This window comes from Schistocerca piceifrons, chromosome 5 (genome assembly GCF_021461385.2).
Source record: "Schistocerca piceifrons isolate TAMUIC-IGC-003096 chromosome 5, iqSchPice1.1, whole genome shotgun sequence".
In the NCBI taxonomy this organism is placed as follows: Eukaryota; Metazoa; Arthropoda; class Insecta; order Orthoptera; family Acrididae; genus Schistocerca; species Schistocerca piceifrons.
The window spans coordinates 162,227,661-162,246,906 of NC_060142.1; the positions used below are offsets into that span (position 1 = coordinate 162,227,661).

A 19,246-nucleotide genomic window follows, 5' to 3' on the forward strand; every position below is an offset into this window, starting at 1 on the left:
TTCTGTAAACTATGTGGTGACTCGTCCCATGAGCAAGTTGCTTTGGCTCGCACGCTCTACCGAGTCCTCGTAAGTAAATAAATAACATCATAAAAAAGATATAGGTGTACCTAACAGTAGGAGCATCGGCTGAAAGATATACTGACTGACACTAATAAAGAGAACACGGCCTTCTGCCTGTAGCTAAACAAACATTGCGAACAAAACGACCTCTCGCCGATGCAGAATTCGAACGTTGACGCGGTGCCAAGCCGGCCAGGTGACGTCACCCAGCGGGCAGCTGCCATTGGCGGAGCCGGCGACCAATGGGCTGCGGCGGCGGTCCCGCGCCGGAGCGGGTCCTCCGCGGGCCGCGGCCCGAGGCCGGTTCTCCAGTTGGAAGCTCGACGCAGCAGAAAGCAGTCGAGGGCGGAGAGCGAGCAAGTGTACAGTCTGTGTAGGAGTGAAGTGTCAAACGGAGTGCGCTTTGTGATTACGCTAGCAATGGGTATAGCAAGGTAAGTCGCCGGTACGCCGGCGATGGCCGTGCCGCTCTCTCCGACTTTTCCGTGCAGACATACGTCTGGTGCGGACCAAATGTATTTCGAAACTTCAGTTATTCCAGGTAGACACCGCACTAATTGATCGGCGCAAATTTTTCTACCCTTTACTGATGAGGAAATCCGACACTTGCCACCCTTTTCGACAAGACTGAGCAAAGAGTATACTTGTTGTTCAGACACAAATAGATTTCGAACTACACCTTCATAAAACTTTGACGAACAGACTTCATATGAATAGCAAGAGGTGCCGAAAAAACTTCGTTACTGTCACTACTTCTAGAAAGCTAGTCCGCGAAGAGACATTCTGGTTTGGCGTTACGGAGAACGCACAGTAAATGAAATTGCAGGTTTCGACGCCGGTCGCCCGCGCACTGGCAGACAGGGGCGCCTCGTTATCTATGCGTACCTGACGCCGTAACGGAAATTTTAAACAGGTTAGCCTGTCGCCCTGCCGGCACGTGAGGTTAATAACAACTCGTCAAAAAAATAACTGTTTTCTCACAGAAAGAACTGCTGTTGGTACCGCTCCCTAAACAGTTTTTGGTATAAAAGCTTTCAATTAGCATAAATGAGTTTGGTTTCATTTATAAACTAAAACTGCAAAAGCTCGCATATTTTTTGGGGGGCAGAAGCAACCCTCTGCACTGGCGCCTTACAACGGAGACGCAAGGTGAGGACGTTTTAAAACTATTACATTGGTCATAAAGTAAATAAAGTACTACGAACACAAAATGTTAAATAATGTGCCGGGCTTAGCGAGTCCGTAGATCAGCTGAAACGTGTCTCAGCTCTCGCGCGTATACTCTTTTATCACTTCGGTCGTTGAATGGTAAGCGGCATCTCTTCAGCATTCATCAGAGATGAATGTTGCAGGCCAAAACATTTATAAATGACGTAGGCACTATACCGGAATAGCGCATGTAACTGTCTTGGTCTAAAAGTTCCAAATAATATCGTGATGACGCCTTTCGCAGTTTACACTGTCACTGCTGCGAAGTTGTAACCCCGCCCTCGGAAATTCAGCGACCAGTGTAAATATCTTAACATATATAGACCGAGCAGACTCCTACAGCCACAATTCTGATCGCGTAATCTGAAGTTAATTTTCCGCCTACCGCTATAAATTCTAGCATTTAAATAACGTACAGGTGGTCTCAGTGCGAAGTCTGAAAGCCACAGTACTTTTGGAGGAAATATTACTTCCTACTGGAGGTTGTGCCGTGAAAACTGAGTGATCTAACCAGTTATAGGGCGATCTGTAGTCTAAAGTGGAATCCGAACCACGTTGCAGCGTGACACTTTTCACATAAAACACCGATATATGGATGTGGCTTCGATTCTGCGAGTAATAACAATTCTGTAAGAGAACTTCGTTGATTCCAGAGCTGAGAAAGTTAACAATCTTATAACTTTGATTCTTATACCATTCCCTAGTATGTGGACTATTAACAACACAACCGGTATCGAAAAATACAACAACCGGTCTTCAGAGAGGCTCCGCGTCGTCTTTAGTGTTAAATACGTTACCGGTTTTACCTGTCATGGTGGTGGGCGGGGTGGAAATGTTTATTCTTCACTCACATTTTTTTAAATTTAATTTTCTCCTCTAGAAATACGTGGAGATGGAAGTCTTCGATGCTTATAATTTCGCCAGCTGCAGTACTGTACGTTCCCGAAGGACTACGGTACTTTTAAACGACCCCGTGATAGTTTCAGCTGCAGGTGACATCTGCCTGAAACAGCTTGCACTGCAATGTGTCTGAAATCTGGTGTGCGTTTCTCCTTTGAGGCAGACGTTTGTGACGCAGGCCGAAATGAAACCTACTGCAAGCGCAGCTGGAGCCGCTAAAGACGAACGCCAAAACGTTCTGACATAAAGCACAGACCTTTGAGTCCGATATCATCTCTGTCGCAGCAACAATGCCTGTCAACACCACACGCTACTACTCGACAACGTATCTGCTGCAATCTGCTGATACGATTTAAAACTGAGTTCAATAAAGGGAAAAAGTGCTAAGGGCAGATATGCTCTAATGTACGTTCAGCAGTTATTTAAGTGTGGCCACGAGAAAGGCAGCTGCCTTGAAATTTCGCCACCGAATAAAGTGCCACAGTCGTCACGGTATGGTATCAGGAATGGTGGGAAACGGTCTTGATTGACATCAAGCGAATTCTCTGATAATTCCCCCCCAGTGAGCAAGCACAAAAACCTTTGTGCTCGATTGTCGCCCAGAGCAAGTGTTCCGTTTTGCTGACCTTGCTGTGAACTGACGGTTTACGATAGTGTAAAAAGGTCATCTAGTACGAAAGTGCCTTATTAGGCGTGGTCCTATTGCAGGCCCCATGGCGTTGCTTTCCACTTACCTGCGAACCGATTTACTCTGCCAGCCACTTGTACGGAGAATGATAAACCATTTTCGTCCAGACACACACCCAGTAGTGACGGAAGGTGTAGAGACGCAGATGTGAAAGGTCTTTGAATTGTTCCATATACCAGCCCCTCCCCCCCCCCCCCCCCCCAGTAATTAAGGTCCCCATCTTTCATACGGTCTCCGAGTTTATGTCTGAATTGAGCTGCGTGAGGTAAATGAAACACGTGATTTGATATACCGCCTTGATGTAAAAGATCAGATATTTGCTACCTTTGTCATAGGGCTGAAGTTAATCCTAAAGCGGATACAGACTGACTGATACCGCTAGTTCACTAAGTGTTCCGCTTATGCCCATATAGATTGGTGAACTGTATATGGGAAGTTCCACCACACAACAAACCGGCCGCTCTTCGGCCTACTTTTCGCTGTGTGTTGTCACAGCAATATCAGGTTGGTCTCTGACGACGCTGTTGTCAGCAGGAAAGTATGGTCGTTGGTCGATCGAAAGAAAATGCAGAAGGTCTTGGACAGAGTTTCCCTCTTGCTGTAATGACTGACGGCTTTCTTGAAATTAGTGTGGATGCAAGATAATGCCCGTGACAAAAAAATTACCGACTGTTTTCCATTAAAAGATTAGTGGTGAACTTTTCAAGTCCGTCACATAGCAGTAAGAAGTGCATTCACTGGAAGGAAAAGAAAGTGCAAGACTTGAGTTTGGTGGAAGGACACTGGAGAAGTGTAGCGTATCTGTAAAGGAAACGGAACTGAAGGCTAATGGGAGTAATTAAGTAGTGTCTGGAACTCTTATCCACTGTACATGACAACAGACTTCGAATTCAGAGACGCACTGCTAGAATAACAGGGCGGCAAAGTCCAAACGAAAGTCCAACAGAGACGACTGGAGAACTTAAATGAAAATCGGCTTACTTCTGACGAAGCGCTACCGAGTACATTTAAAGAACGTGTATTCGAAGAAGAGAAGAGTGTCCATTAAGCTGCCACCGTAGTTTATCTCGCGTAGGGAGAATCAGAGAGATTAGGGCACAAGCATAGACATTGAGACGACAGTTCTTCCGTTGTTCAATATGTCAATGGAATAGAACGGGAAGTCGGTAGTATTGCAACAAATTACGTTCCGTCATCCACTGAAAAGTGGATTCCTGAATATATATATATATGCAGACGCTGTCGGCGTAGGTCATTTATGTAACTTCTTTACAGTGGCAAATAATGTCGGCAATGGATGAAACTGAGTTACGTGTATTGATCATAATACGGGTGCCTGCAGCTCCTTTTTTAATTTGGAAATGTTTTGGTCGCTTTTGATTGACTGACACCAGTTTACTGGTTTCGACTTTTATGACTCATCATCAGACCCAGCATGTTGTTACAAAAATAACACAATCACATGGCGCCTATGTTAGTCCCTTAACTTGAGATAATGTGAAGTGACCAAGATTAGCGCTATTTGACTGGTCAACGTGGTACCTTTGTTACAAGGTGCTGTTTCTGATGACGACGACTCACAGAGGGTTGAAACCAGTAAATTGTTATATGAGTTCATCCACTGTGGCCACGATGGTTTTGAATAAGAATGTATTTTTCGAAATATATCGCTTGCACCAACTGGACAAATTTCATAGAGATTGCAATTATACACTACCGTGTGGTACAGGCGCGGATCCAGGTTTCGATTTTTGGGGTGAGAGTCACTCTTTGTTACTTTCTCCTCCTCCCTCCCCTCCTATAATAATTTGTTTACAGTGGTACTTAGTACATCGCTGTAGCACAACATCTAAGCAATTGCTGTAGTGCATATAGCACTCAGGACTGGATCGAGAACGTTTTTCAAAAAAATGGCTCTGAGCGCTATGGGACTTAACATCTGAGGTCATCAGTCCCCTAGAACTTAGAACTACTTAAAACTAATTAACCTAAGGACATCACACACATCCATACCCGAGGCAGGATTCGAACCTGCGACCGTAACAGTCGCGCGGTTCCGGACTGAAGCGCCTAGAACCGCTCGGCCACCCCGGCCGGCAACATTTTTCCATAAAGTGACTTACCATTTGAAGCCCCCCTTTTCGCTCATACACCTTCACCCGAGTGAGTTTTCGCTACTAATTTTGACACGCACTGTACCCAATTTTTGCACTAGGGCGCCCGTGACGACCTCTGTCAGCTCGGCGCCCCTAGCGGCCGCTACTAACTCTGACACATCCTGTACAGAAAACCCTGCAGCTGTGGCGCCACTGGCGTCTTTGTCAGCACCAAGTGGCGGCTTGCGTCGCTTGGGCCTTAAACCGGCCCTGATAGCATTTCAAAAGCACTCGTCCGAAAATTTCAGGTCAATATGGGTCTTACAGTTAATTTAGCAACTACAACCGTTACAAACTCTCACAACTCTGACAAACGTCCTAAAATTCACGCACTATAAAATCGAAATGTGCACTCCCCATTATCAGTGTTTCAGTTAGCGCTGAAACTGTGACGACTATGAGAGAGTGTAAATGACGGGAATGTTTGCTTCAGTCGTTTCCACCTACGTATAGGATGTCAGTCTTTCGAATGTTTCACCTGTAGACTTCCGAAGCGTGACGGATTTTTTGTTGACACAGCGACTCACATAATTATTCGGACAGACATGATGTATTATATTTCCCTTCTTATAAGTGATTTCTGTAATAATAAAACACTGGTATAAACCAAACAGAAATTCCTGTAAGGAACATGAAAACTAAATGTCCATCAAACTTGTAAAGAACACTGCAAACACAAGCATAAGAATTAACAAACACAATCAAAAACACTACCAATATTGCTCAGAATTATTCGGACACCTTTCTTTCTACTTATGGTCCAAAAGTTCAGTATCTGATAGGCATTACTTTCATCTTAATTAGTTCTCTGACACGACTTGGAATGCTCTCCACTAATTTCCGTGTTACTCGGGAGACATTTTCTGCCACTCTTCTTGCAATCTGTTTTCCAGCTGTTCCCTAGATGCGATTGGTGTTTTCCTTATTTCGTCATCAAGTTTGCCCCAAAGATACTCAATCACATTCAAGTCTTGTGATTGAGGGGGCAGATGAAGTACCTTCCAACAGTTAAGCAATAATCACATCCTCACGTACTGTCCGTACGTTTCAGCTCGTTAGCTTGATAAAACTTAAAATGTTCCTCAGTCCTCGTGTTTTCGACGTTCTTTTGCAAATTCTCCCTCAGTATTCTGAGGAACTGGAATTGGTCCATTTTACGCTCATTAAAAAGCACTTCACCAATTCCATTCGCCGACCTGCACCCTCACACCATTACATGTCCAGCGCCATACTTCACATTGCTTTGAAATATTTCTCTTGACTCTCAGTATTAGGTCACTGTCAAACCGTTATCCTCCCGTCAGACTGAAATATGTTAAATTTACTCTCGTCAGCAAATGTAACGTCATTCCACCACATATTGTCGGCACTAACATGCTATTTGGCGAACAGGATTCTATTTCTTTGATTTATTTTACTTATGAAGTGCTCCCTCCTTGCAATACGCTCGTTAAAGTTATCTCTTCTGAGTATCCTCCGTATCGTTTCGGGATGCCCTTCCTTTCCGATGTCTTTGGGAATCTCAGTGGTGAGTTTTGTAGCACTTAACCTGCGGTCCTTTTTCGTTTGTCCGATGATGTAACACTCTCCTCACATAGCAAACTTTCTTTGACATCTCGTATGCGGTGGATTGTCAATCCTGTCATCCTCCCGGAATGTTCTCATTATATCGGAAAGTGTACTTTTCTTCATTTCTAACATTTCAGCAATTTTACGACAACTTTTGCCTATACTATGGTGAAAAATTAGTAGCTGCCTCTGTCCGAATGTGCTCTCTCTTCTTCTGCGGCCCGTCATTACCTCAGCAGTACACAGCACATTACCTCGATGAATGGTTACGTCCACACCGTCCGCGGCTCCTCTACACACGACCTCTGCAGGACAACTGAGTGGTTCAAATGGCTCTGAGCACTATGGCACTTAACTTATGAGGTCGTCAGTCCCCTAGAACTTAGAACTACTTAAACCTAACTAACCTAAGGACATCACACACATCCATGCCCGAGGCAGGATTCGAACCTGCGACCGTAGGGGTCCCGCGGTTCCAGACTGTAGCGCCTAGAACCGCTCGGCCACTACGCCGGCCCAACTGAGTACGTCCGAATAACTTTGTTAACGCACGCTACCGGCATTTGGAGGTTCCAGGGTCATTGCTTCTCCCCTGTATCTTAAACGTACACATTTTACCGTGGCGTTGAATCGGTCGAATAGGAATATTAACAACTAGTTTGCGTGTACACTGTTTTCTTTGCGTCGCAAAGGCTAGTTATTAACGAGTGTCTGAATAATTATGTGAGTCACTGTGCGGCTACGGTGAGGCTGGGAAAGTGCGCCTTTATCAAGACACGATGTTACGGGTCAGGTCGTAGTCCCATTCACGAGGGCACCATAAGCAACTTCTCAACGTATACTGTCTTACATGAAGCTAATAATTTATAGAATTCTTTGCCATTTTTGAAACGCTTCTTTTTCATGCTACTTTACTCTCCGAAAGTTAGTTGTGAATTTTGGAAATTGGTATCTGTAAAAGTATAACCGCATTTACCGATTTGTGTGTTTTGGATGGTGAGAGAGGGTGGAGGTTCAACTCCTCCCACCCCCGCCCTCAACCTACCAGCTCGGATCCGCGTCTGGCGTCGTAAGACTCGGGGAAATGTCATACTGCTGCAAGTCGTGTACTGAAACAGCGGTAGGCGTGGGTGGTGATTCCTGGTGATCAGCTTGGGTGGGACAAGCCATCGTCAGACGGCACGCGAGTGCGACTAGCGGCCCACGCGCCGCGCCACGTGCGGCCCGCGGTATCGAAACTCGACTCCCTGGGCAGTGGGCTGGCTGGGATATCCGCTCGGCGCTTGCGGAAACGTGTCGCCAGGAGAGCGCGCTGCCGTGTTACAAAAGGCGAGTGTGCCAGGTTGGCGCCGAGACCGGCTGCGCTGCCCGTGAAACGGGAGCCGGCGGCCGGCGTGGGCTCAGGTTCTGGTGGCGGGCGCCGCTTGGCCGGCCAAGCCGCAGCGGTGTTCGGTTGCCGGGCAACCTGCTAAAGCGCCCGGAAAACACAGCCGAGCCGTGCTGCGCCGCGCGCCGCGGTGGCGCTGCAGTTAAAGCCCGTGTCGCACGCCGCGCGGACGACCGCAGCTGGGAGCCATACACCCGCCCGGCGCCTATACTGGCCGACACGACTTTCTCAAACCCGTTTTACTCGAAGCAGCCAAATATACTGAGTACTGTTAACATACGTGACTATCAAACCTACATTCTGCCAATCACTGCTCTACCTATACTCTGCACACCACTGTAAAGTCCACGGTAGATGGTGCCTCCCACTGGCCCATTTACCAGCGCTTCTTCCTATTCTATTCAACTATGCAGCGTGGGAAGAACACTTACTTAACCGCATCTGTGTGCTAATAGGTCTAATTATGTCTTCGCAGTCCCTAAGACTGCGATACGTACACTGCTCCAGTGCATTTCTCACTCAACACTGGCTATTTAAACTTTTAAGTACTGTCTGCCTCGGTAGCCGTGTGGTCAGGACGGCGGATTGCTAACCGAAAGGGCCCGGCTTCGATCCCCGATCCTGTCAGAGATTTTCTCCGCTCCGGGGCTGGGTGTTGTGCCGTCCTTACTTTAGTATTGTTGCATATGACATTCCGCTGTTGAGATGGGCTATTTACCGGGTGATCAAAAAGTCAGTATAAATTTTAAAACTTAATAAACCATGGAATAATGTAGATAGAGATGTAAAAATTGACACACATGCTTCGAATGACGTGGGGTTTTATTAGAACCCAAAAAAACACCCCATATTTCTAGACGCGTGAAAGATCTCTTGCGCGCGTCGTTTGGTGATGATCATTTGCTCAGCCGCCACTTTCGTCATGCTTGGCCTCCCAGGTCCCCAGACGTCAGTCCGTGCGATTATTGGCTTTGGGTTACCTGAAGTCGCAAGTGTATCGCAATCGTCCGACATCTCTAAGGATGCTGAAAGACAACAACCGATGCCAATGCCTCACCATAACTCCGGACATGCTTTACAGTTCTGTTCACAACATAATTCCTCGACTACACCTATTGTTGAGGAATGATGGTGGACATATTGAGCATTTCCTGTAAAGAACATCATCTTTGCTTTGTCTTACTTTGTTATGCTAATTATTGCTATTCTGATCAGTTGAAGCGCCATCTGTCGGAAATTTTTTGAAATTTTGTATCTTTTTGGGGTTCAAATAAAACCCAATGTCATTCCAAGCATGTGTGTCAATCTGTACCTCTCTATCTACATTATTCCGTGATTTATTCAGTTTTCAAATTTATACTGACTTTTTGATCACCCGGTATATCCATCCCAATTAATTAAGAAATACACTTTCACGGAATTGTGGCAAAAACGTAAAGCGTCTGCCAGTTCAGGTTTTTCGGCATCTTGGCGACGCTGGCGATAGTGCTATTTGGTATGACTCCCACACAGGTCAGCTTAATTCCAGGATGGTCATACAGTGAGGAGTTTCACAGCCGCGGCGGCCGAGCGGTTCTACGCGCTACAGTCTGGAACCACGCGACCGCTACGGTCGGAGGTTCGAATCCTCGAATCCTGCTTCGGGCATGGATGTGTGTGATGTCCTTAGGTTAGTTAGGTTTAAGTAGTTCTAAGTTCTAGGGGACTGATGACCTCAGAAGTTAACGCCCATAGTGCTCAGAGCCATTTGAACCATTTGCCATTTATGTTCGCGAACGAGAAATTAGCTGAGTCATGTTGCGTTATTCTGCTGACGGTACAGACTTACATAAGTCCACTTTTTCTCTTGCGTCATGAACTCACAAAGCAGTAAGGACAGCCAAGAACTTGTGATACGAGGCCGTTGGGATCCAGCACGGCGTTCCGTATTGCCCTCCTGAACCCACCGATTCCATATTCTCCTAACAGTCATTGGATCTCTACCAACGCGAGCAGCAATGACCCGATACGATAAACCGCAATCGCGATAGGCTACAATCCGACCTTTATCAAAGTCAGAAACGTGATGGTACGCATTTCTCCTCCTTACACGAGGCATCACAACAATGTTTCACCAGGCAACGCCTGTCAACTGCTGTTTGTGTATAAGAAATCGGTTGGAAACTTTCCTCATGTCAGCACGTTGTAGGTGTCGCCACCGGTGCCAACGGTGCGTGAATGCTCTGAGAAGCTAATCATTTGCATATCACAGCCTCTTCTTCCTGTCGGTAGCACGTCATCTTCGTGGTGTAGCAATTTTAATGGCCAGTAGTGTATAAACTGCTTGACTAAACGATGTTCCCACACGCGTTTGTTTATTAAACCGCTCGCCATCTACTTCAGTAGTGGCCTGTTGTGAACCAGCCTTACGAGACAATGGTGTTGGCGCCGAGAGTGGGATGGTAACCTTTGCAACGCGCGCAGCTGCAGCTGTGGCCGGTCAGCGGCGGGAGGATCCCGTTCTTCCTCAGACGCCACCGCTACCGCCTGCCTGTGTACCGTTAGCGACGTCGATTTCCGCAACGCGAAAAACGTACGACGGTCTCTGTGCTGGCGTCCGTGCTGTCCCGTTCCGTTCCGCTACGAAAGCCGCCTCGGATCGAGTGCCCTTTTTTTTCCCCTTCCTACCTGCTGCAGTTCGATTTCGCCGCATCACGTCGTTCCTTGGCGGATAATGAGGGACTGCAGAAAGCTAGCCGCGCCAAGTGGGCGCCAGTCCCGCCGTTATTTGCACAGCAGCCTCATTCGTTTCGAACACTAACAGTCAGACGTGCGCGAAATATTAAATCACGGCCGGCGGAATTGCCGCAAAGTAGAGACCACTGTCGGGGGTCAGTGAACGGAGACAAAGTCAACGCTCTAGCGCAACGTAATTGACCACTACTTGCAGAGTTGTCCCCCTGGCTCATTTGCCCAAGCTGTAATTTCTCACAGCGAACTGTTACTTACTGGCACGAAATTTTGTAGCTGGTAACTCATTGTCTACAGGACGCGCAGTTTCTCCGCGCCGAGCATAGCTGGAAACGGGACCAGAAAGTACGAGTAACTACCTGCTTTCCCAGTACCTTCTATCGCCATTCCAAAAATTTATTTCTTTGTTTTACTCGTTACTACAATCCCCCAGCTGTTGTAGATGTGTTTTTCCGCTAATAAAAATCAAATGAAGACGAACAGCAAAATTATATTTCTCCGATTTTACTGGAATTGTCTGCGTAGTACAGAAAATGAAGATCTCAAAAATGGTTCAAATGGCTCTGAGCACTATGGGACTTAACATCTGAGGTCTTCAGACCCCAAGAACTTAGAACTACTTAAACCTAACTAACCTAAGGATATCACACACATCCATGCCCGAGGCAGGATTCGAACCTGCGACCGTAGCGGTCGCTCGGTTCCAGACTGCAGCGCCTAGAACCGCTCGGCCACCCTGGCCGGTAAAGTGAAGATCTGTTAGTGCAGACGGAAATGAATATTTCTCAAAGTTAATGGCTTATCTTTTTCATGCATTAACGTAGAAAACTTTACGTTACGCTTGGAAACCTAGCGTGCAAAACGGGAAAAATGCCTTCCACATATTTTCTAATACTTTTTGATAATCTGCTTAAACGCTCTTCACGAGAATAATATCTGCTAGTTGGGCATTGAAAATAATTTTTATCAGGGTGACAGTGATTGCAGCTTACGTTACACTAACAGCTTCAGCTTAGCCACTGCCGTTATTTGAAGCAATCAGATGATAATTTTCGTCTCGGCGCAGACGTTAAGGTGAGTAGCTTTGAGACGTACATTGTAACAACACTCAGATAAATTTACGAAATGATTTATCGCAACCTAGTGTGTGTTAAGACGGACTAAGGGAGAGCCATTCCTCGCTCCAGGCAGCAAAAAGTCAGAATACTTGTCATTGGCGCAACTACGTGTGTATTTTTCGCTTTGTTGGTGTCCGGCCTAATGTCGATAAACATAAATATACGAGTACGAAGGAGTAACATATTGGTACACTCTTCTAACAGAGTATGCTCTCGGAATTTTAACGATAAACCACGCCTTAATGTACAATGCATCCGCTACTGGGGTTGGGAAAGCACCTTCGTGACGTAGTCGCCCTTATCAAACGAACCTGTAACGAAATGCGCTGCTCTTTTTCGGCCACACTGATGAGCAATATTCGAGAAGTGGGCGAAGGAGCGGTTTGTAAGGTACCTCCTTCATGTGGCGGACTACACGTGCTGAGGGTTCGTCTAGTGAATCGGGCTGGCATCTGCATTTCCTGAAATTAATTTACAGCGACTCCGTAGCCGAATGGCAAGCGTCACTGTCGTCGATGCGGTCGTGCATTATCCTGTTGAAATGTAGGGTTTCGCAGGGATCGAATGAAGGGTAGAGCCACGGGTCGTAACACATCTTAATTTAACGTCCACTGTTCAAAGTGCCGTCAATGCGAACAAGAGGTGACCGAGACGTGTAACCAAGGGCACCCCGTACCATCACACCGGGTGATACGCCAGTATGGCGATGACGAGTACACGCTTCCAATGTGCGTTCACCGCGATGTCGCCAAACACGGATGCGACCATCATGATGCTGTGAACAGAACCTGGCACTATCAGCTCTCCAAGCTGATAGTGCATACTGCTGCAAACGTCGTCGAATTGTTCGTGCAGATGGTTGTTGTCTTGCAAACGCCCCTATCTGTTGACTCAGGGATCGAGATGTGGTTGCACGATCCGTTACAGCCATGCGGATAAGATGCCTGTCATCTCGACTGCTAGTGATACGAGGCCGTTGGGATCCAGCACGGCGTTCCGTATTACCCTCCTGAACCCACCGATTCCATATTCTGCTAACAGTCATTGGATCTCGACCAACGGGAGCAGCAATGTCGCGATACGATAAACCGCAATCGCGATAGGCTACAATCCGACCTTAGTCAAAGTCGGAAACGTGATGGTATGAATTTCTCCTCCGTACACGAGGCATCACAACAACGTTTCACCAGGCAACGCCGGTCAACTGCTGTTTGTGTATGAGAAATCGGTTGGAAACTTTCCTCATGTCAGCACGTTGTAGGTGTCGCCACCGGCGGCAAACTTGTGTGAATGCTCCGAAAAGCTAATCATTTGCATATCGCTGCATCTTCTTCCTGTCGGTTAAATTTCTCGTCTGTAGCACGTCATCTTCGTGGTGTAGCAATTTTAATGGCTAGTAGTGTATGCTATGGTGTCCAGTTATGGCACGTTGCGGAAGAATTTGGAACTAGTGTTTTAGCTGCAGAGAAAAATTGTCGTTACATTTGGATCCCCCCTCGTGTACAACAGCATGTTTTAAATTAAATTGGTGTACGTAGCAGCTGCGGCCACAAGGGGAATGCCGATGGACAGCCCGGTTTGTGGGGAAGCCGAGGACGGCAGCAGAGCTCAGTCGGCAGGCGCGACAGCTGCCCGTAGCAGCGTCTGGGGTTGTGTCGAACGACACGGCCGGCAGTCGCCGGTCCCGCAGGGGCGAAGCGCAGACACGCGTGCTGCGATGCGATCAATACCTGCCGTGGGGGGAACCAGCCCGGCGAGCTTAGCCTGCCTGCCTGGCTGGCTGGCTCATTCAGTACCTTGCGAGGGGTCTCCGCAGATACGGGGACGCCGGAGGGTACAGCAGGCTCCACGAGTCTAGTCCAGCCGCGCGCGGCGTTCCGATGCGTCAGCGCCCGCCCGGCCACTCTTCAAGGGCGCAGCGGTCTGGAGGTGCGTCAGCCCCAAGTGTTGCACCAGCGGCCGCACCGTCATAAAAATTACCACTCAATTGCTTCAAGTAACGGTGACGCTGTAGTTGGAATTTAAGCTTTCGTCATTGTCGCCCGTAATACAAGTATAAATCTATCTCACCACCCAACTGGAAGATTTCACCCGCTGACGTTATTCTAGTGCTGTGCACTTCTGCGACATGAATCTGTTTTATAATGAGAAGGTGTTACAGCCATCTTTTGATTTGCAGCTCCTTATATTGGCGGTGTTTGCAGTTAGAATTTTGGGATTTGAGGTCCGCCAGTTACGCAAAACACCGTTTTTCTCAGTACCCAAACATGTTTCGGCGCCACTGTGCCATCATCAGTGGGTTTTCGTTTTTATTTATTCTGAAATGTGAACATTTTTGTTACATGATAATAAAATTATGTGCATTTTCAGTTCAAACAACAGATCGTTTCTTTTTGTAAATACCTTTACATTTGGTGAGCATGAATTTTCTGGACCACTTTTGTTTTTAATTTTTAATTACTACAGGTAGCTTGTCATCTGCAACCAAACGATGTTGATGAAAAAGGTTTTTTTTTTTTTTTTTTTGCTGAGAGTTAACCTATCTTCTAGAGTGTAATTTAGTTCTTCGCGATGTTTTCGCGCCTATTTTCGTATTTACTTACGTTTTCGTGTGGCAAGCACTTCCATTTTCCGCATCATGCTGAGATGTTGTGATGCATACGTGCATCTCAGCATGATGCGGAGAATGGAAGTGCTTTCCACACGAAAACGTGAGTAAATACGAAAATAGGCGCGAAAACATCGCGAAAAACTAAATTACACTCTAGAAGATAGGTTAACTCTCGACAAAAAAAAAAAGAAAAAAAAGTCGTTTGGTTGCAGATGACAAGCTACCTTTCATAATTAACACAAAAGTGGTCCAAATAATTCATGCTCACCAAATGTAAAGGTATTTACAAAAAGAAACGATCTGTTCTTTGAACTAAAAATGCACATAATTTTATAATCGTCTAAGAAAAATGTTCACATTACAGTATAAATAAAAACGAAAACCCACTGATGATGGCACAGTGTTGCCGAATCATGTTTGGGTACTGACAAAAACGGTGATGATTTACAGCTTTTACACATTTCTGTAAAATCACAATTTTGGAGAATAACCTGAATGTTACTTTACTAAAACCATATCAACGTTATACATTAACTGCATCAAACTTACAGACTGCAGCAAGGTAATACCCGATTTATACATTACGCCCAGTTAACACGTAGCTTCGCCCCGTCAATATCTTGTGTTACATATAAGTCGGATATTTTCGGGCAATCTATAAATATGATGCAGTTAAAAAATACACAGCGTCGATGAGGGAGGTCTGTTCTTTAAACGAAAGGGGTAGCTTCACTAGACAGCTACTGTTCCAAGTCGTTGTCTACAATCTTTTTATTTCTTGTTTCTGCAGTCGACCTTCAACAAGCACCAACAGGACGCCCCAATCCATTAAAATTAAGCCGACATTAGAGGGTCGTAAACTGCGTATTTTAAAAAGTGGAGTAAAAGGTTCGAAATGAATATTTAAGCCGCTACGAAGTCTTGAAATGAGCAACACATCGGAGACACATCTTTGTAAACTGCTTATCTTTCATACTAAACAACTGAAAGTCTCGTTGACGTTGGTTGGCACTGCCTTTGTCCGAGATGAGTAGACGCTGGACTAACCTCATTTTACAGTTTCTGACTGGTCACATTACTCGTTTCAGGAACTTACAGATATGTATTTACAGTGGAGTATAATGGAGAGGCAGAAAGTCGAACGAATGAAGAGAGAAAGTCTGAAATCAGGAATCACGGTAATTGAAAAAAATTATCGCCTTGGATAGCAAGTTACAAGAAACTGAATCGTTAAAGCCAGACACAGATGGGCAAGGTTCTCGAGGAAGAAGTGTTCACGGAGTAGATCTTGAGGAGGTGGTATTCGAAGAAGATTCACCAGTAAGAACCTTGCGTAAGTAACAGCAGCACTTTGAAGAATACAGTGGTGCAGGAGCAGTCTATGTATTATGGTTACTTCCCATACTACAGATCTTCCGTCTTTGTCCCATTTCACATCGTTTCCTTCTATTACCCCTGAGTGTTTAAATGGAGTGACCTACCTCAGAGGTTTATCGCTAATCTTATAATCGGATACTATTTTGTTTCTGACTCATAAAGTCATTACGACGAGCAGAAATCGTGCCCTTGTCTTTCTGCATTCCCCCACTATCGATCAACGACAAGAATACCTTTTAGACAACGACATCGTCATCGAACAATCTTGTTGTGCAGCTGGCCTTATATGACAAATTGTTTAAGACTGTTGGAAACATTAGTATCAAAAAGCAAAATATATATATATAGTCGTTATTAATCCCCTTCCCCACCACCCTAAGCTCTAAGCTGTAGCATGTCTACGTACTGAAATTTGTTTGCATGTAATTTAACTGTTGCCAAACACATCACAGCCAAGATTTTATTTGCAATTCTTCTGGAGCCTCTCTTTTCCGCACCAACTTTATAGATATTCATTTCTACACAAAACCTCTCTTTCTAGCAAGAATATTAGTTGTAATATCTCCCAGCTGGTTTACGCTACTTATACGACAGGCATTCTTAGTGACTGCTGCTTATTTTTTTGTCTGTTCTCGGACCAGTAGTTCCCATGTAGTCACAGATTGTAAGACGTACTTTCTCACCATTTATGAAAATTTTACAGTTGTTCACTTGGAAAGTTTCCATTTTCCTGTCGTTCCAGTATTTGCTGTGTTTACAGTTTGAACACTTTCACGGATATTCCGGTGATCTGTTAACATGGTCAGCATGAAAAGTGTGGCAGGTTTTTATCGAATAACTGTTTGTTTACTTGATACGGAGTTACCTCTCACGTAGAGGTCTAAAAGCGCCTGCGAAATTAAATACCGATATGCAGCAAAAAAAAAAAAAAGGTTAAAAGTGAATAACTGGAATTACTTGATCGTTTTAGAAGAACCGCAGAGTGGTTTGACAGTTGCCACTCTTTGCTACATAGAGAGTAACTACTGAGGAATGCGACTCCATGAAATGCAGCTGTAGGAACACGTAGAACGCAAATCTTAGCAGCAGAATGCGAGCGTTAACTGCTAACGTGTGTCACCCGGTTGCCTAACCGCAGTTGTAATAAGGGGCGCACCGCCTCTTGGTTGGTAATGGGACGCCTGCAGGGCGACGGCGAGAATTCCGCCGCGATGGCAGCATTAATTACGCCCGAGGCAGAACAGAGCGAGAGCAGCGCTCGGGAAGCCTCGAGCTGTTGCTTGCGGAAGTCGAGAAAGCGGAGCGCAGATCCTGAGCGGAAACCTCCCGCAGCTAACGGGACGCCACGCGGCCCTCCCCGTGTTGCAGAGGGCGGCGGAGCTAATTAAAGGTAGGAGCGAGGGAGAGGCAGGCAGGCAGGCAGGCAGGCTCTGGCAGCGACATCCGCAGACGCTGGCTCTGCCTGTACGCCAGCTGCAGCCCCGGGGTGGAGGCGACCGTTAAGGGAGGCCCCCTGCCGCGAGGAGGGGTGGCTGGCGGGTAGAGACCTGCGTGCGTGCTCACCCAACAAACCTGTGTGGCGCGATTCCACTGCTGGCCAACACAGATGCTATCGGCAACTCCGATTGCTCCTGTCAGCATCCTGGTCCATATCCGACTGCAATCGCCACGGGGATCTCCAATAGTGGCCTCTCCAGTGGCAGAAAATTTCTCTTGCTTTAAACGCTGAAGAGCCAAAGAAACTGATACACCTGCCTAATATCGAGCACGCAGAAGTGCCGCAACACGACTTGGCATGGACTCGACTAATGTCTGAGTAGTGCTGGAGGGAATTGACACCATTAATCCAGCAGGGCTGTCCATAAATCCGTAAGGGGCGAGGGGTGGATATCTCTTCTGAATAGCACGTTGCAAGGCATCGCAGATATGCTCAACAATGTTGATGTCTGGGGAGTCTGGTGGCCAGCGGAAATTTATAAACTCAGTAGAGTGTTCCTGGAGCCACTCTGTAGCAATTCTTAACGTGTGGGGTGTCGCCTGTCCTGCTGAAATTGCACAAGTCCGTCGGAATGCACAATGGACATGAATGGATGCAGGTGGTCAGACGGGATGTTTGCGTACGTGTCACCTGCCATTGTCGTATCTCGACGTATCAGGGGTCCCATATCACTCCAACTGCACACGCCTCACACCATTAGAGAGCCTCCACCAACTTGAACAGTCCTCTGCTGACATGCAGGATTCGTGGATTCAAGAGGTCGTCTCCATACCCGTACACGCCCATCCGCTCAATACAATTTGAAACGAGACTCGTCCGACCAGGCAACATGTTTCCTGTCATCAAATGGTTCAAATGGGTCTGAGCACTATGGGTCTTAATATCTGAGGTCATCAGTCCCCTAGAACTTAGAACTACTTAAACCTAACTAACCTAAGGGCATAACACACATCCATGCCCGAGGCAGGATTTGAACCTGCGCAGTTCCAGACTGAAGCGCCTAGAACTGCTGGGCCACATCGGCCAGCTTTCCAGTCATCAATGTCGGTCTTGTTGTGCCCAGGCGAGACGTAAAGACTTGTGTCGTGTAGTTATAAATGGTGCACGAGTGGGCTTTCGGCTCCGAAAGCCCATATCGATGATGTTTCGTTGAATGGTTCGCACACTGACACTTGTCGATGGCCCAGCATTGAAACCTGCAACAATTTGCGAAAGGGCTGTGCTTCTGTCACGTTGAACTATTCTCTTCAGTCGTTGTTGGTCCCGTTCTTGCAGGGTCTTTTTTCGGCCGCAGCTATGTCGGAGATGTTTTATTGGATTCCTGATATTCACGGTACATTCGTGAAACGGTCGTTCGGGAAAATCCCCACTTCATCGTTACCTCGGAGGTGCTATGAGCCATCGTTCGTGCAACGACTACAACACCAGGTTCAAACTCACTTAAAATCTTGATAACTTGCCATTTTATCAGCAGTAGCTGACCTGACAACTGCGCCAGACCCTTGTTGTCTTATATAGGCGTTGCCGACCGCAGCGCTGTATTCTGCCTGATTGAATATGCACGCCTATCCCAGTTTCTTGGGCGCTTCAGTGTATTTAACATACTCGTCCGTCACTTCTTGATAGAACGATTTCATATTTAAGGTTGAAAAACAGACAAACTGCCTTTGGCCGGCCGGTGTGGCCGAGCGGTTCTAGGCGCTTCAATCTGGAAACGCGCGACCGCTACGGTCGCAGATTCAAATCCTGCCTCGGGCATGGATGTGTGTGATGTCCTTAGGTTAGTTAGGTTTAAGTAGTTCTAAGTTCTAGGGGACTAATGATCTCCGATGTTAAGTTCCATAGTGCTCAGAGCCATTTGAACCATTTGAAAAACTGCCTTTTTATATACTATTGTTGGCTTATTTCTAACAAGTTTTCAGCTTATTGTGACATCGTCA

The 19,246-nt window shown here is 46.4% G+C and overlaps 1 protein-coding gene across 1 annotated transcript in view; it reads left to right on the forward strand.

The window, feature by feature from the left end:
• Positions 1–386: 386 nt before the first annotated feature.
• Positions 387–19,246, forward strand: part of LOC124797908 (protein unzipped) — a 108,429-nt gene continuing 89,569 nt past the window's right edge. The window contains exon 1 of the mRNA XM_047261029.1: positions 387–497. Within this exon, the coding sequence (XP_047116985.1) occupies positions 484–497 (14 nt within the window). The 5' untranslated portion in view covers positions 387–483. The remainder of the gene's footprint in view (positions 498–19,246) is intronic.